The sequence below is a fragment of the Caenorhabditis briggsae genome, assembly GCF_000004555.2.
Source record: "Caenorhabditis briggsae AF16 supercontig from assembly CB4, cb25.NA_067, whole genome shotgun sequence".
Classification (NCBI taxonomy): domain Eukaryota; kingdom Metazoa; phylum Nematoda; class Chromadorea; order Rhabditida; family Rhabditidae; genus Caenorhabditis; species Caenorhabditis briggsae.
Window position 1 is genome coordinate 1 of NW_025543274.1, and position 16,253 is coordinate 16,253.

At 41.2% G+C, this 16,253-nt stretch overlaps 3 protein-coding genes across 3 annotated transcripts; 1 reads left to right on the top strand and 2 right to left on the bottom strand.

Annotated features, from left to right (window-relative positions):
* Positions 1 to 354: 354 nt before the first annotated feature.
* On the bottom strand, positions 355 to 9,450 carry Cbr-sdc-1 (the record flags this gene model as incomplete). The annotated part of the gene is made up of 7 exons (XM_002647956.2): positions 355 to 793; positions 1,854 to 2,107; positions 2,519 to 2,701; positions 3,745 to 4,099; positions 5,236 to 5,525; positions 7,476 to 7,696; positions 9,282 to 9,450. The coding sequence occupies 7 exons, from the start codon at positions 9,448 to 9,450 to the stop codon at positions 355 to 357; spliced, it is 1,911 nt and encodes a 636-aa protein (XP_002648002.2).
* A 1,801-nt stretch (positions 9,451 to 11,251) lies between these two features.
* Positions 11,252 to 12,767, top strand: CBG23947 (the record flags this gene model as incomplete). The annotated part of the gene is made up of 4 exons (XM_045240918.1): positions 11,252 to 11,428; positions 11,475 to 11,591; positions 12,445 to 12,674; positions 12,740 to 12,767. The coding sequence occupies 4 exons, from the start codon at positions 11,252 to 11,254 to the stop codon at positions 12,765 to 12,767; spliced, it is 552 nt and encodes a 183-aa protein (XP_045091214.1).
* A 1,008-nt stretch (positions 12,768 to 13,775) lies between these two features.
* CBG26670 lies at positions 13,776 to 15,836 on the bottom strand (the record flags this gene model as incomplete). The annotated part of the gene is made up of 1 exon (XM_045240920.1): positions 13,776 to 15,836. The coding sequence occupies one exon, from the start codon at positions 15,834 to 15,836 to the stop codon at positions 13,776 to 13,778; it is 2,061 nt and encodes a 686-aa protein (XP_045100656.1).
* Between the last annotated feature and the right edge of the window lie 417 nt (positions 15,837 to 16,253).

Consider the following 16,253-nt stretch of genomic DNA (forward strand, 5'->3'; position numbering starts at 1 on the left):
ATCTCTCGATGCTTCTTCTTCTCCTGACGACGGTGTTGAAGACGTTGTTGCATGGATTCTAGGGTCTCTTCTGATGGATCGGTGTTGTCGTGACGACCGCGTTGACGGACGATGGGCAATGGTTCATCGTCGTTGGCGATCTGGAATTGATTCCAAACAAATCTAAGGATCTAAGGATCTAAGAATCTAAGAATCTAAGGATCGAAGGATCTAAGGATCGAAGGATCTAAGGATCTAAGGATCTAAGAATCTAAGAATCTAAGAATCTAAGAATCTAAGAATCTAAGAATTTAAGAATCTAAGAATCTAAGAATCTAAGAATCTAAGAATCTAAGAATCTAAGAATCTAAGAATCTAAGTATCTAGATTCCTGGATTCCTGGATTCCTACTTTTAAATCTACCGTACCACAATGCGGACAAACCACCGCTGACTGCGTCTCTAACACCATGCATTTCTTCGCAGTAAATCTCTCCGTATATCTTCTCATCGCATTGCTCATCGCCTTCGCCGACCCCTTCCGAATCTGCTCCAGCCCGGCGTCCGAACAATAGAACGTCGTCTTATTGTATTCCCCGATTCGATCAACCGATTGAAAATTCCCCGAATCCGCTCTCTCCTCTTTCCGTCGTACCCAATCAATATAAACTTTCGCTCCGACTTTTTTCATCTGTTTCGCTATCGACGTCTCCAGACCTTCGTCCATATAAGAACGATCTTGCATTTTGGGAAGAATAATTCCAAGTGGAGCACATTCCAGCATCCAGTGCTCGCGGGCTGATCGTTGACCGAGGCTGGAATGTGTGATTTTTGAAATACCATAAAAACTGTATTAGAAGAGTCGGCCCTTTCTATTTTTTCCAAGCCCCTCTCGGAGGGCAATTCTATTAGAGGTGTCCTCCATTAAAGGGGCCCTTGTAATACAGGTTTTACGGTATCTTACTTCAAGAAAATTAGAGTTCTCGAAAAAATCTGAATTCAGAGATCTCTAAATCCTGAGGCACCAATATCAGAAAAACCGGTTTTTGCACATTGCCGGAATTTGCTAAATTGGTGATTTTTCGAATTTTCCGAAATTTTGAGATTTCTGAATTTGTATTTTTTTCAGATTTTCTCCAAGTTGGATAATTTCAAAATTCCTGAACTTTTGAGATAAAATAAGACGTTTCCATCTCGATTGGATTACTGTAGTTCGAAAAATTGAATCTGAAAGATACCAGGAAATTCTGAAATTCGGAAATCTTTAAGGACCGTTTCAAATAATCAGAAAATCAGAAGTTCTGAAAATCCGGAATTTTTGAAAATCAAAATTTCAGAAATTTGAAAATTCAGGAACTTCGATCACAGATTACTGTAGTTTGGTTCGCATAGAAATTCGGAAACTCAGAAATTTCGAATTCTGAAAACGTTCTGAAATCTCAAAATTTGAAAAATTCTAAAAATTCTGAAAAAAAAACCGGAAATTTCAAAACTAGAAATTTCGATTTTTAGAGTCAAAAAGAATCGAAAAATTCAGGAAAATATAATTTCGATTGGATTACTGTAGTTTGAACATTCGGATCTTAAAAACACCGACCGGAAAATTCCAAAAACCCGTAGTATTTGAAATTCGAAAATTTATAAATCTCAAAATCTAATCGTAAATTCGGAAAATTGAAAACTTCGAAAATTCGGAAATCTCCAAATTTTTCAAATTTTTCTTTAAATTCCAAAAAACCAGAAATTTTAAAATCTGAAAAATTCGAAAATTAAGGAATTCAAAGATTTGGTAGAAAAAACAAGAAATTTGATTTTTAGAGTCGGAAAACCCCAAAAATCAGAATTTCCCAAAAATTCCAAAATTGAAGCTCTTACATTTTCCTACAAATCCTGCACGTATACTCCAACGCGTCCCTCTTCAACCAATTATTCCGTTGAAGCTGATCGCGCATTCGTCCCACACACGACCATGTGTAGTCCTGATTGTTCTTATCAGTTGTCGACATTTTTCGAGATTCTTCGAAATGCGCCGTAAAGTCCTCTTCCACATTGTAGTCCCCTGGGGATCTGCTAAGATTCGGTGGACGACTGACACGAAGCGATGGACATGTGCGCAGATTGATTTTGTACTGAAAATTATGGAATTTACAGAATTTTTAGATGTCAAAAATTGGATTAAACAATCCGAAATTCATTAAAAATGGTCCAAAATTCATGGAAAAATGGCTCAAAATTCATGGAAAAATGGACCAGAAATTTATGAAAAATGGTTCAAAATCCATGAAAAATGGTCCAGAAATTTATGAAAAATGGTTCAAAATCCATGAAAAATGGTCCAGAAATTTATGAAAAATGGCTCAAAATTCATGAAAAATGGCTCAAAATTCATGAAAAATGGTCCAAAATTCATGAAAAATGGTCCAAAATTCATGAAAAATGGTCCAAAATTCATGAAAAATGGTCCAAAATTCATGAAAAATGGTCCAAAATTCATGACAAATGGTCCAAAATCCATGAAAAATGGTCTAGAATTCACCTACCGTCGAAATAACCGAACCAGCTGTTGTATATCTCAAAACGATGCGAAACACGCTTTTCGTCGCTTCCGTTTTACTTTCGCAACCCAAAATTTCCGTAAAAACGGCGCCGGTTGCGTAGAAATCTGGACAGGCGGTGGCGATGAGATTCGCAATGTGCACGGCGATATCCGGATTGTAGAGGGTCTGAAAAACAAACTTTCTGAAATTTTCATTTTCCAGATTTTCAGATTTTTCGGTTTTCCAGTTTTTCAGAAAATGCAGAAAATGCTGGAGAAAAATCCAAAAAAAAATTCTCCGAAAATTATCAGTTTTCGACTGATTAAAATGGTAAAACATTGATGAAAAATTTCAGAATTTCAAGCTGAAAATTTCCGATTTTTCGTATTTTCTGGGATTTCAGTTTTTTTTCAGAATTTTCAATTAATTTCAGTATTTTTTTTATTGGAATTTTCTGGGAATTTTGAAATCCTTGTATTTCCAATTTTCCAATATTTGGAAGTTCAAATTCTAAAAATCCGGGTCATGACCTAGAAAAATTTAGGCCATTAGAAAAATCGAGGTCATGGCCTTAAAAAAATCTAGGTCATGACCTAGAAAAACCTGGGTCATGACCTAGAAAAAACTAGGTCATGACCTAAAAAAATCGAGGCCACGGCCTAGAAAAATCTAGGTCATTCCCTGAAAAAATCTAGGTCATGACCTAGAAAAACCTGGGTCATGACCTAAAAAAATCGAGGTCACGGCCTAGAAAAATCTAGGTCATTCCCTGAAAAAATCTAGGTCATTCCCTGAAAAAATCTAGGTCATTCCCTGAAAAAATCTAGGTCAAGACCTGAAAAAATCAAAATTCCATAGAAAAAAAAAACGATTTTTGGGTCCAATTTTCACAATTTTTTCTGTTAAATTTCGCCAAAAATCGGTCATTTTCAGCCAAATTTTTTGCGATTTTTCAACCAAAAATCGGTCATTTTCAGCCAATTTTTTTTTGGAATTTTCAGCCAAAAATTGGTCATTTTCAGCCAAATTTTTTGCGATTTTTCAGCCAAAAATCGGTCATTTTCAGCCAAATTTTTTTGGAATTTTCAGCCAAAAATAGGTCATTTTCAGCCAAATGTTTTTGGAATTTTCAGCCAAAAATCGGTCATTTTCAGCCAAATGTTTTTTTTCGAATTTTCAGCCAAATTTTCAGCACTTTTTCCTCCTATCAGTAATAGGCTATCACTAACCACTTCTCCATTAATACTTCTCAAAAAAGCTCTGGTCCCAAAAATCGGGATCGCATCTCTAATGATATCCTCTCCAGTCTCCAGCTTCAGTGGCCATAGCTCCTGGGGATAATGATAGTATCGATCCAGCAAATAAATCATATTGTTCTCTTTCGCATGCCTATGAGCCCATTTTTCCAGTGCCAAACTCGAATTTTTCGCCATTATCAGAATTTTATCATGAGCAATCGCCATTTGGAGGATGAGCCACGCGAAGCCGACAAGCTCTTCGTCGTCTAGGGCGACGTCTTCTGGAAGGTAGTAGACGACTTCTGGACAATCCAAACGCCAGTGTTCCAGTAGGGTGCAGCGGCTTCTGGAGAGAAATTTTGGATTTTTGAAAAATTCAAAACTTCCTACAGTAATCCTACAGTAATCCAGAGTTATGAAAAAATTTGAAAATTCTGAAATTTTCAAAAATTGGACTTTTCAAAAGCTCCAGAATTTTTGAATTTTTCTATTTTTGAAAAATTCAGAATTTTTTTCGAAAATCCTAAAAATTCGAAAATTTCAGAATTTTCAGAAATTCGTAGGAAGTACTGTAGGAAGTTTCAAAAGTTCAAATTTTTTGAAAACTCTGAAATTTTCAAAATTTGAAATTTCTGAATTTTCGAAGTTCGAATTTTGCTAAAAATTGCTAAAAATTCTGAAATTCGAAAATTTTGAAAAATTCAGAAATTCCAGAATTTTTGAAAATTTCAAAAATTCGAATTTCCGAATTTAAGATTTTTCGAAATTTTCAGAAATTTCGAAACGTCGGATTACTGTAGGAAATTTCAAAATCCTCGATTTTTGAATTTCAAATGTTTCGAATTTTCAAAACTTCTAGAAATTTCGAAACGTTGGATTGCTGTAGGAAGTTTCGAATTTTTGAAAGTTTCAGAATTTTGGAAATGTCGGGTTACTGTATCTCCGCTTAGCTAGAGTCAGAAAATTTCAAAAATTCGAATTTTTGGAAATCTCAGAATCTTCGAAATTGAGAAAATTCGAAATTCTCAGAATTCCAAAATTCTGAAATTCAAAAATTCTGAAGTTTTCAAAATCCTCGACTTTTGAATTTCAGAATTTTCGAAGTTTTCAAAACTTTTAGAAATTTCGAAACGTCGGATTACTGTAGGAAAAAGTTTGAAAGTTTCCGATTTTCGAAAGTTTCAGAATGTCGGAAACGTTGGATTACTGTAGGAAATTTCGAATTGTGCAATTTTCGAAAACTCGAAATTTTCAAAATTTCAAAACTTCTGTAGTTTTCAAAATCCTCGATTTTAAAATCCCAGAACTTTCGAATTTCAGAAAATTCGAAATTTTCAAAACTTTTAGAAATTTCGAAACGTCAGACTGTAGCCTACAGTCTGTAGGATATCTCCGCGGTAGCTAGCTAGAGTGTTTCAAAGCCAATTTTCAAATGTTCCAAAAGTCGGATTACTGTAGGACTACTGTAGCTCCAAAACCCACCTAAAAATCTTGCCACAAATATGACAAAAATAGTCTCCATAAATCTTCCCGTCAATTCTGAACCGTCCACGATGAACGTCTCCATGACACTCGAGAAATTTCGTCGGCACCGCCAAATGACACAAATGACAGTCGTTCTGTTCATGGGGGTCGATCACATTGTATTTCGTATCCAAAAACCATTGAGAAGGGATAAAAAAGACGCCTCCGAAGACGTGGTACGATTGCGCGCGATTCTCGGTGCCCATGGCGCAGAGCACATAGTTTCGAACTGTTGAAATATCAATGTTCTGGAAAATAAAATATATTTGAAAAATGGGTCCGAAAATGGTCAAAAATGAGCAAAAAATGGTCTAAAATTCATTAAAAATGGTAGAAAATTTATTGGAAATGGCCCAAAATTCATGAAAAATTGCCCAAAATTCATGAAATAATGTCTAAAATGAGCCAAAAATGGTCTAAATTAGGCAACAAATGATCTAAATTCGGCCAAAAATGATCCAAAAACCGACTAAAATGGTCAAAAATGATTTTTAAAAAATCTATAAAAATGGTCCAAAATTCATTAAAAATGGTAGAAAATTCATTAGGAATGGTCCAAAATTCATGAAAAATGGTCCAAAATTCATGAAAAATGGTCCAAAATTCATGAAAAATGGTCCAAAATACATGAAAAATGGTCCAAAATTCATGAAAAATGGTAGAAAATTTATTGGAAATGGTCCGAAATTCATGAAAAATGGTCCAAAATTCATGAAAAATGGTAGAAAATTCATGAAAAATGAGCCAAAAATAGTCAAAAACGGGCCGAAAATGGGTCCAAAAATGAGCTAAAAATGGTCGAAAATAAGTCAGACATGAGCCAAAGATGGTCCAAAATTCATGAAAGATGGTTTTAAAAAATGAGCCAAAAAAACGGTCAAAAACGGACCGAAAACGGTCCCTTCCATAGCTCCCTTCAGCCTGAATAGTTTTGAACCAACTGAATTGGATATGATAGAAGAACACAAGAACTACAAAGTGATACTACTTGGATTACTGTATCTTGTCTATGAACAAAGTTACAAGACAAAAACCACCCGAGCTACGCGGTGCATTCTTTTTTGGCTCTTTGTAAATTTGCTCATAGACAAGATACAGTAACCCAAGTAGTCGAATTTTGTAGTTTCTGATTTCTTCTATGATATCCAGTTTAGTTGGTTCAAAAATATTCAGGCTGAAGGAAGCTATGGTAGGGACCGTTTCTGGTCCGTTTTTGCCCAATTTTGGCCCGATTTCGGCTCATAAAAACCATCCGAGCTACACTCTCGATATTTTTTGGCCCTTTTCTATTTGAAAATCAGCCTCAGACCTGATTTCAAATCAATGTCATTTTTTGAGAACAATATTTTTGAATTCCTCATGTTCAGAGCTTCAAAATGAGCCTAAAAAGATCAAATTTGGAAGATTTTGATTTTAGCGCATTTTGGCAAATTTCATTTGGTCCCTAACTTTTCAAATTTTGCATCATAGATTTTTGAAACATAGATTTTTGAATTCGCCTCGTCTTGAGCTTCAAAATGAGCCTAAACACGACATGTTTCTGAAATATTCGAGTTTTCCACTTTAAAGGCGCATGGTCCAAGGGCGAACATCAAAATCATCTGAATCTAGTCGTGTTTATACTCATTTTGAAGCTCATGGCGAGGCAAACTCAAAAATCTAGGTTTTTTGAATTTTGGAGAAAAGCTGAAGAAGTTAGTTTTCTCGAAAATTGGCAAATTTTCAAAATCTTCCAATTACGATCAAAGTTCTGCCATAGCTCCCTTCAGGATCAATATTTTCGAACCAACTAAATTGGATATGATAGAAGAACTCAANAACTACAACATGTTGTTATTTGGAATACTGTATCTTGTCTATGAGCAAAGTTACAAAGAGCCAAAAAAATCGACCGCCTAGCTCGGGTGGTTTTTGGCTTATAACTTTGTTCATAGACAAGATACAGTAACCCAAGTAGTCGCATTTTGTAGTTCTTGAGTTCTTCTATCATATCCAATTCAGTTGGTTCGAAACTATTCAGGCTGAAGGAAGCTATAGAATGGTTCGTTTTTGGCCAGTTTTTGACCCGTTTTTGATCTGGCTCTGGTCTAGTTGTGGTCCGTTTCTGGTCCGTTCTCGGCCTGCTTTTGGCCAGTTTTTGATGGATTTTTTGCCTGTTTTCGATGCAATTTTGGCCCGATTTCGGCCCACACTCTCACCTTCATCTCATGATCGGATTTACTCTTGGTGACTGGTGTACACGACATCCGCCAGTGCTGATACAAATTGTAGTGATGATTAAACAGTGTCAAGCACACTTGACACGCAAAGACGCCAATATTTCGATGGACGTATCGATGTTTGGCGAGTTTGACGGTGGCGTCGAACGACCAGTCACACCACACACATGGATATCGCTTTTTGTGCGATGGCCAGTCAGCTGGAAGAAAAGGGGTTACTGTAGATAAGGATTAGAGCTCTCTCCTGTCCTTCTAGAAGCTTCCAGATGCTTCTAGAGGTTCCAGATCCCAGGAAATCCTTTCTGGTAGCGTCTAGAAGTTTCCAGAACTTTCTCAGTGCTTCTAGAAGCTTCCAAGGATTCCCAGAGGTTCTAGATCCCGGGAAAAGGAACCTTTGGAAGTGTCTAGAACGTTCCAGAGGTTGCAGAAACTTTTAAAACCTTTTTTGAACGTCCTAGAATTAGCTAGATGGGTTACTGTAGTCCGAACGCTTCAGGAGGCTTCTGTGCTATGCTTCTAGACATCTTCTAGATGGTTCCAGAGCCTCCGGAAGCTCAAAACCCTGGGACAAACTATCATGGAGTTCTCACTAGTAGTGGTGGTCTTGGGGTACTGTAGAAGTTTCAAGATCCTAGATATCCTTTATCTTATCACTACGAAATTCGGGGCTGTTCGATTATGGTACTTTTAGGGGTACTGTAGATCTTAAAGCAGTTTTTATCGAAACTATATCAAAATCTACAGTATCTCAAAAGTACCAAAATCTAAAAGTCCTACAACCATAGTGAAGGGACATCTGAGAGACGCAGAGAATCTTGAAAAAGGTCTACAGTACCCCAAGACACTGCCCTACAAGCATCTGGAGACCTCTAGGATCGCGTATCCGGGATAGGATAGGCAATCCCAGAATTTCGAATTTCGGAAAACTTTCAGAATCCTTCAGAAGGCACTGGAGCCATCTAGGAGGTATCTAGCAGCATCTGAGATAGCTCAGAAGCCTTCAGAAGCGTTTGGACTACAGTAACCCATCTTAGCTGCTTCTAGAACTTCTAGAACGCATCTAGCTTGCTATAGAACAGCTAGATGGGTTTCTGTAGTCCAAAAGCTTCAGGACGCTTCTGAGGTATCCTAGATGCGTCTAGACATCTTCTAGATGGTTCAAGAGCCTCCGGAAGCTCAAAGCCCTGGGACAGGAGGTCCTGGAGGTCTCTAGATGCGCATTGAGTGGTTTTGGGATGCTGTAGATTATCCAGGATCCTAGATATCCTTCATTTTCCCCCCTATGGTTGTAGGGCTTTTCGATTATGGCACTTTTGGGATACTGTAGGCCTCATAGCAATTTTTGATAGTATCACCTCGAAAAATTGTTTCAAAATCTACAGTATTCCAGAAGTGCCACAATCGAAAAGTCCAAAAACCATGGTGAAAACATAAGGGACATCAGAGAGACGCAGAGAATCCTGGAATAATCTACAGTACCCCAAGATCATGCCTACAAGCATCTGGAGACCTCTAGGATCGCCTATCCAGAATAGGATAGACTATCCCAGAATTTTGAACTTCGGTAAAATTTCAGAATCTTTCAAAAGGCTCTGGAGCCATCTAGGAGGTGTCTAGAAGCATCTAAGATAGCTCAGAAGCCTTTGGACCACAGTAACCCATCTAGCTGCTTCTAGAACTTTCGAAAATGTTCCGAAAGTTTCTGGAAGCATTCTGAACATTCTAGAAGTTTCCAGAAGGGTTTCCCGGAATCTAGAGCCTTCTAGAATCCCCTTCCAAACCCACGTTTCTTCTTCAATCGCTTCTCGGCCATCTCAAACCAGCCGCTGATTTTGTCCGGAAAGTCTCGATAGTCCTCTGGTAGTGGTCCAATGGTTGCAGTCTTCTGAGCTACTATCGGAAGACGTGGCAGTGTCATGAAGAAGTACCGGCGTCGTTTCGATAGAAGTCGCATTTGATCATTTCGGCGCGAGGTAGAACGTCCGTGTCGCGCTCTTTACCCGGATAGAGCTTGGCTTTTGTGAGCCTGCAAGGAGCAAAACATTTTTGCGGAAGTTATTTGAAATCATAGTTGCAAACGGGCCGGCCCGGGCAGATGGAGGTCCGTCATTGTTGATTTTTCCCCCAAATTCCTAGGTACTAGCCGTTTTAGAACCATCCCAAATTAGAACCCTGGACCCAACGATCATCTAGAAAGCTCCAAGAGCATCTAGAAGGTTCTAAAACGTCGCTAGAACTTCTAGAAGCTTCTGAGGTGCTTCTAACAATATCCGGGTCCTCCAGAAGGTTCTAGACCCCCCCCCCCCCTAGATTGTTCGAGAAGCAGGCTCTAGAGCCCGAAAGTTCTAGATGTCTCCCGAAGACGCTCTAGGATGCTTCTAGAACATTCTTCACGATCTAGATGACTTTTAGAGGATTTCAAAAGCTATTCTAGATATAGAGGAGTACTGTAGATGAAGATATTTACGACTTTTTGGGTTCTATGCGTCCATCTATTATCATTTGATAGTTCAAGGATTTTCGTAATGCTTCTAGATCCTTCGAACCCTGGAAGTCCTTCTGGAAGCGGCCGAGATTATCCTGGAAGCTCCTATGCTTCCAGAAGTTTCGAAAGGTTCCAGAATCTCTTCTCTGTCATCTCAGAGTCTCCGAGGCACTTTCTAGATGGTTCCAGAGCCTTCAGAGTCTTCTACAAGCAGCTAGATGAGTCAAAATCATGATACAGCGCTTAAGAGGATCTTGGGGTACTGTAGCTCTTCAAACCCTCGTGGTTAGAAAGGTCCTTCATGAAGCTTCAAAATGTCATAAATTCCAAAACTCTGTGGTAGCTTCTAGAAGCGATTAGAAGCTTAAGGAGGCTTCTAAAGCTATCCTAGATGATTCTAGAAGACTCCTAGGTCCTTTAAAATACTTCAGAGCGTTCTAGACCCGTCTAGAACCTTCTTGACGATTCCGGAGGTCGTCAGATGCTTCTAGGCACCTCCCAGATGGTTCCACAGCCTTCTGAACGTGTTCAGAAGTTACTGCAAACTCAAAAAGAGCGCTCTATAGGGTTTTGGGGGTACTGTAGATCCCAAAATTCTAGTAGCCAAAGTTTCTAGAAGCGTCCAGAAGCTTGTGGATACTTCTAGACTATCTCAGAATCTTCCAGAAGCAACTAGACAAGTCAAAATCATCATAGAGAGCTCTAGAGGCTTCATGGCTTTGGGGTACTGTAGTGGTATTGGGTCTTTGGGCATCCCGGGTACTGTAGCTTCCAAAAACCAACGAAAAATCTCAATTTCCAGAACCATCTCCACCCCGAAAATCGCATCGATCCTTGCTCGCCTCCGCAACGAGACCATCATCCAGTGCTCCAAATCCTACGCCACCTACTACACCTCCACGACAAGCCGTCTGGTCTGCCCGGGTGCCTACATGTGCAATGCTCCCCGAAATTATACATGTATCAAGTCGAAGACCAATTTTAAGCTCCTCAAATACACTACAAATTTCTATCAACTCGAGTCGAAAGGCTTCGAGAGTACTGTATGCCCATAGCTAGCTGCTTTAGCTGCTGCCTTCACGCGATTCTTATCCTGTATATTTTTTTTAATTTGCTGATTGCCTAATAAATCTAATAAATCCTGCCAACTCATTTCCCAATTCCCTGCTCTAATTATCGATTTTCCAGGTTTCCAGAGCTGGATTGTTTTTCAGCCAGCTGGGAACTTTTCAGCCGAGTTTCTTCTCAAAGTTTCCAGAAAGAGCTCCAAATGGCTGCAGCAGCTGCGGCAGCGCCCCAAAAAGAGCTCATCCGAGCTCAGAATGGCGTCTACGAGGTCACAAAACCGTTAGCCACCGGAACGTTCGGATCGATTTATAAGGCGAAACGAGAGAGCGACGGGAAGTTGTTCGCCGTCAAGTGCGAATCGTTGAATATGAAGAGTTCGGTAAGTGTGTCCAGATGTCCAGATGTCCCAATCTTTTTGCTTCCAGCTACTCCGCCAAATGTCGGTGGTGCTCGCGTCGATTCACTACCCATCACCGTTCTTCGCGACCATCGAGGAGCGTGGTACCGTACCTCAACGCTTCCTGTTCGTCGTCATGCCATTGGTAAGGAAGTTCTAGAAGGAAGTTCTAGAAGGATCTCAAAGATCATAGACACGTTCATAAGATTCTGGTGCTTCTAGAAGCTTCCAGGTGCTTCCAGGTGCTTCCAGGTGGTTCTAGATGGTTCTAGATCTCAGGGTATCTTTCTGGAAGTGACTAGAATGTCTAAAACGCTTCCAGAAGTTTCCGAGAGTTCCAGAAACTTCTAGAACCCGTTCCTAGCTGCTTCTAGACACCTTCCACATGTTTCTGTGGGCTCTAGAACCTTCAAGAACCTTCTAAAGCCTTGTAGAGCATTGTAGATCCGTGTGGATGCTTCTAGACGCTTCCAGATGCTCTTAGAATGTTCTAGAGACTTCTAGAACTGTTTTGAGTCTGCTGGTGGGGTCTAGTATTTTCTGTAAGATCCTAAGATGTCCAAGAATGCTCCTAGAACGCTTCCAGATGCTTCCAGATGCTTCCAGAGATTCTGAATCTTTCTGGAAGGCGTCGGAGAAAGATCCTAGTGCCCTGGATTTTCAAGATCCTAGAGATCCTGCCCGATTTCTGATGAGGCAAATACGATATGAATGTTCTTTAGCTAGCTAACGCATATTCCACGAGTTCGCATAGCCTTCTAGAACTGTCCAGATCCTTCCAGACCCTTCTAGAACCTTCTGAATGCTTCCAAACGCTTCTAGAAGCTTCTAGACCTTTCTATAAATATCCAGATCCTTCCAGAACCTTCTAGAAGCTTCTAGACCTTTTGAGACCTTCCTAGACCCTTCCAAACTCTTCCAGACCCTTCTAGACCCTTCTAGACCTCTTTAGACCCCTCCAAAACCACGCCTTCTTATCCTGCATTCCATATTTTCAGTACGGCGACAATCTATTCGACCTGATGCACAACGTGAACAAGGATCGCAAGTTCAGCATCGCCACCGGACTCCATTTGGCCGAACAGACGCTGACGGCGATTCGCGACCTCCACCGCAATGGCTTCATTCATCGCGACATTAAACCGTCGCATTTTTGTATCGGACGCGAGACCGAGGATCAGTATCATCATGTGTTTCTGTTGGATTTCGGGCTGTGTAAGAGACCGAGGTTAGAGCTACAGTATCCTTTTTTTGGGCTACAGTATCCCCGGGTCAATTTAGGTCTATTTTCAGTGCAAATTTCGGGTCCATTTACCCCTAATTTTAGTCCATTTTGGTTCCCCAAAATTTTCAAATCTCAAATTGAGTGAGCTACAGTAATCCTCCCATTTGGAGCCACAGTAATCCTCAATTTTAAGCTACAGTATCTTTATCAGGCTGTACAGTACATCTATTAAGCAGTACAGTACCCCCCTTGCTATAGAGCGTCTGTATCCCCATTTTGAGTCACATGATCCCCATTAGGCAGTACAGTATTCAATTTTGAGCTACAGTAATCCTCCCTTCTTGATCCACAGTATCCCTATTTTGAGCTACAGTATCCCGAGGTGAGATCCATAATTTCCCCATACTACAGTATCCCTAGTCATTCTGTGCCACGATATCCCTATTTTGAGCTACAGTATCCTGAGCTACAGCACCCCCCCCCCCATTTTGACCTACAGTATCCCATTATGGACTACAGTATCTTCTATAGATAGTACAGTGTCTCCATTTTTAGCAACAGTATCCTGAGCTACAGTATCCCCAATTTTGAGCTACAGTATCTCTATTTTGGATTACAGTATCCCATTAGGTAATACAGTATTCCATTTCGAGCTACAGTAATCCTAAATTTTGAGCTACAGTAATCCCCAATTTTAGGCTACAGTAACCCTCAATTTTGAGCTACAGTATCCCAATTTTGAGCTATAGTATCCTGAGCTACAGTATCTCCATTTGAGCTACAGTATGCCCATTTTGAGTTACAGTATCCCCATTCTCAGCCACAGCTTCTTTATTTTGAGCTACAGTACCCCAATTTTGAGACACAGTATCCCTATTATGGACTACAGTATCTCGAGATGAGAGCTACAGTATCCCCATTTTGAGTTACAGTGTCTTTATCAGGCTGTACAGTATCTCTATTAGGCAGTACAGTATCCCTATCTACAGGACCTACAGTCATCTACAGACACCTACAGTAATCTCCAATTTTGAGCTACAGTATCCTCATTATGGACTACAGTACCCCCATTTCAAATATTTCAAAAAATAAAAAAAAATAAACTCACTCTCGCTTATTGGGCTCATCCCAGAGGGCACGATCTTCCGCTTCATCGTAGTCACTATCGTTGCCTGACTCGACTTCCAGCATCACCCGAATCCTGTCATCCGAATCTCCGAATGCTTCTAATCCAACGTCTTCTGGCCGGACGTCTTCTGGTTCAACGTCTTCTGGTGTCGGACTTCTTCTTGGGGTCTTCTGGACCTTTCGAGCCTTTTTCGGAGGTGTCACTTGGTCATCGTCGTCGTCGTCGGATGGTGGAGGTCTAGCTGATGAATGCATCCTTCGAGCCTTCTTTGGGATCCTTCCCAGGTCATCTTCGTCATCGTCGTAGTCTGGAGGATCCCTTGAATCATTCTTCTCGATCCTTCGAATCTTCTTTGGGGTTCTTTCCTGATCTTCATCGTCCGAGCCTTCTGAAGCACCCCCTGACGTTGATGGGATGTCCCTAGAGCCCTTCTTGATCTTCCGAACCTTTGCCTTCTTGGACGGCAAGGCTTGGGCGGCGGCTCTCTGACGCCACGACGGCGAGTCTGGCCTCTCCACCTCAAATGGTTCGTACGCAGCTGGTGGTGGCTCTTCGTCGGAAGATCCTGAACCTTCGGATCTTGACGACTGCTCAGATCGATCCTCCTCATCTCGATAAAGATCTTTGTGATCATCCCAGCGACCTTCCAATCGGTCTCTGTAGTATCTATCCTGATCCTCTTCGTCGTCGTCAACCATCTGATGAGGATCCTGCTCCTGCAGAACCTGCCAATAGGGTTTTTCTGAAGCTTGAATCGAAGAGGATTCTCTGAATCTCCCGGATTCTTGAGATCTTCTAGGCGCCTGGATAGGAACAGGGGCATCTGGCATGTCATCTAGCATGGGATCGGGGCTTTGAGATATGACTGGAGGTACAATATCCTGGGTTTCAGGTCTGGGTCTTCCAACACCTATGGGATCTTTTTGATCACGGGTAGCCTGGGATGTAGACCTTGCTGGAGGTACAGTATCTTGAGTTTCAGGTCTAGGTGTGGTATCTGACGTCCTAACACCTATGGGATCCCTTTGATCACAGTTAGCACCGGATCTAGACCTTGCTGGAGGTACAGTATCTTGAGTTTCAGGTCTAGGTGTGGTATCTGACGTCCTAACACCTATGGGATCCCTTTGATCACAGTTAGCACCGGATCTAGACCTTGCTGGAGGTACAGTATCTTGAGTTTCAGGTCTAGGTGTGGTACCTGACGTCCTAACACCTATGGGATCCCTTTGATCACAGTTAGCACCGGATCTAGACCTTGCTGGAGGTACAGTATCTTGAGTTTCAGGTCTAGGTGTGGTACCTGACGTCCTAACACCTATGGGATCCCTTTGATCACGGTTAGCACCGGATCTAGACCTTGCTGGAGGTAAAGTAGGGCTTCCACCACTGGTATCTGATGTTCCAGGATCACCTGGAGAGCTTCGGACTCGTTCAGATTCCATAGGTGGAGGATCTGGAGGACCTTCCGGGCTCTTCACCCTCTCGATTTGCGGGCTATTCGAGCCGGTGAGACTGATGGCTCGCACGGCTTCCGTCGGAATCCAGCTAGACGAGAACTTCACGGGTCCTGGACTATGCAAAGTGACTTCTGTGGTGTCTACAGAACCATCCGCTAGACTTCTAGCTATGTATGACGGCCTAGACACGGACAAGTCTTTCTTGGATCGAGATTTCCGGCCTTTCGGAACCTCTTCTGGCTCCTCGAGGGACATTCTTGGCGTCGCTGTGACTGATACGGAGGCGGCGGGAGATCGGAAGATCGGAGGCTTATTGCCATCGGCTCGACAACTTCTAGGCTTTGATTCTCTTGCTGAGACGGATCTTCTAGGGCTTCTAGACCGGCTTTCAGCGGCCGCAGCGGCCCGATTCGGCCTGGAAGGAGGCTCTGGACTTGGCAGGCTTTCTTGGGATTTCGAGGTCCTGGCCATCGAGTTTCGAGCCGCCGCGGGCTTTTGGGCCGACGGTCGGCCTTGTGAGGCGGCGGTTCGCGTCCGTGGAGGAGGCCGTGGGGGTTTTGTCGGGCTTTTGGACATCACTGAAAGAATTTTTTGGAACTTTTTGGGAGTAAATTTAGATGAATTTCAAAAAAAGCGGGAAATTTAAAATTCTGAGCAAAAAACATTTTTTTCTCAAAATTTCAAAATTTTCAGATTAAAACATTTTTTTTGGCTGAAAAATTGTTTTTCTCAAAATTTCAAAATTTTCAGATTTTTGAAAAAATTTCAAAAATCTAAAATTTTTCAGATTTGGCAATAAGAACAATGAGGCGGAAGAGCAGATGCGCAAGAATGCGATACTATATCGTGGCGTCGTCAAATACGCGAGTGTGCATGCACATCAAGGGGTAAGCATGGGAATTGGGGGACATCGGGATTTCGGGACACACCGATTTGTTGAAATTTTGGAATTTCCAAAATCTGCGAATTTCAAAGAAAGCACTTTTTTTGGTT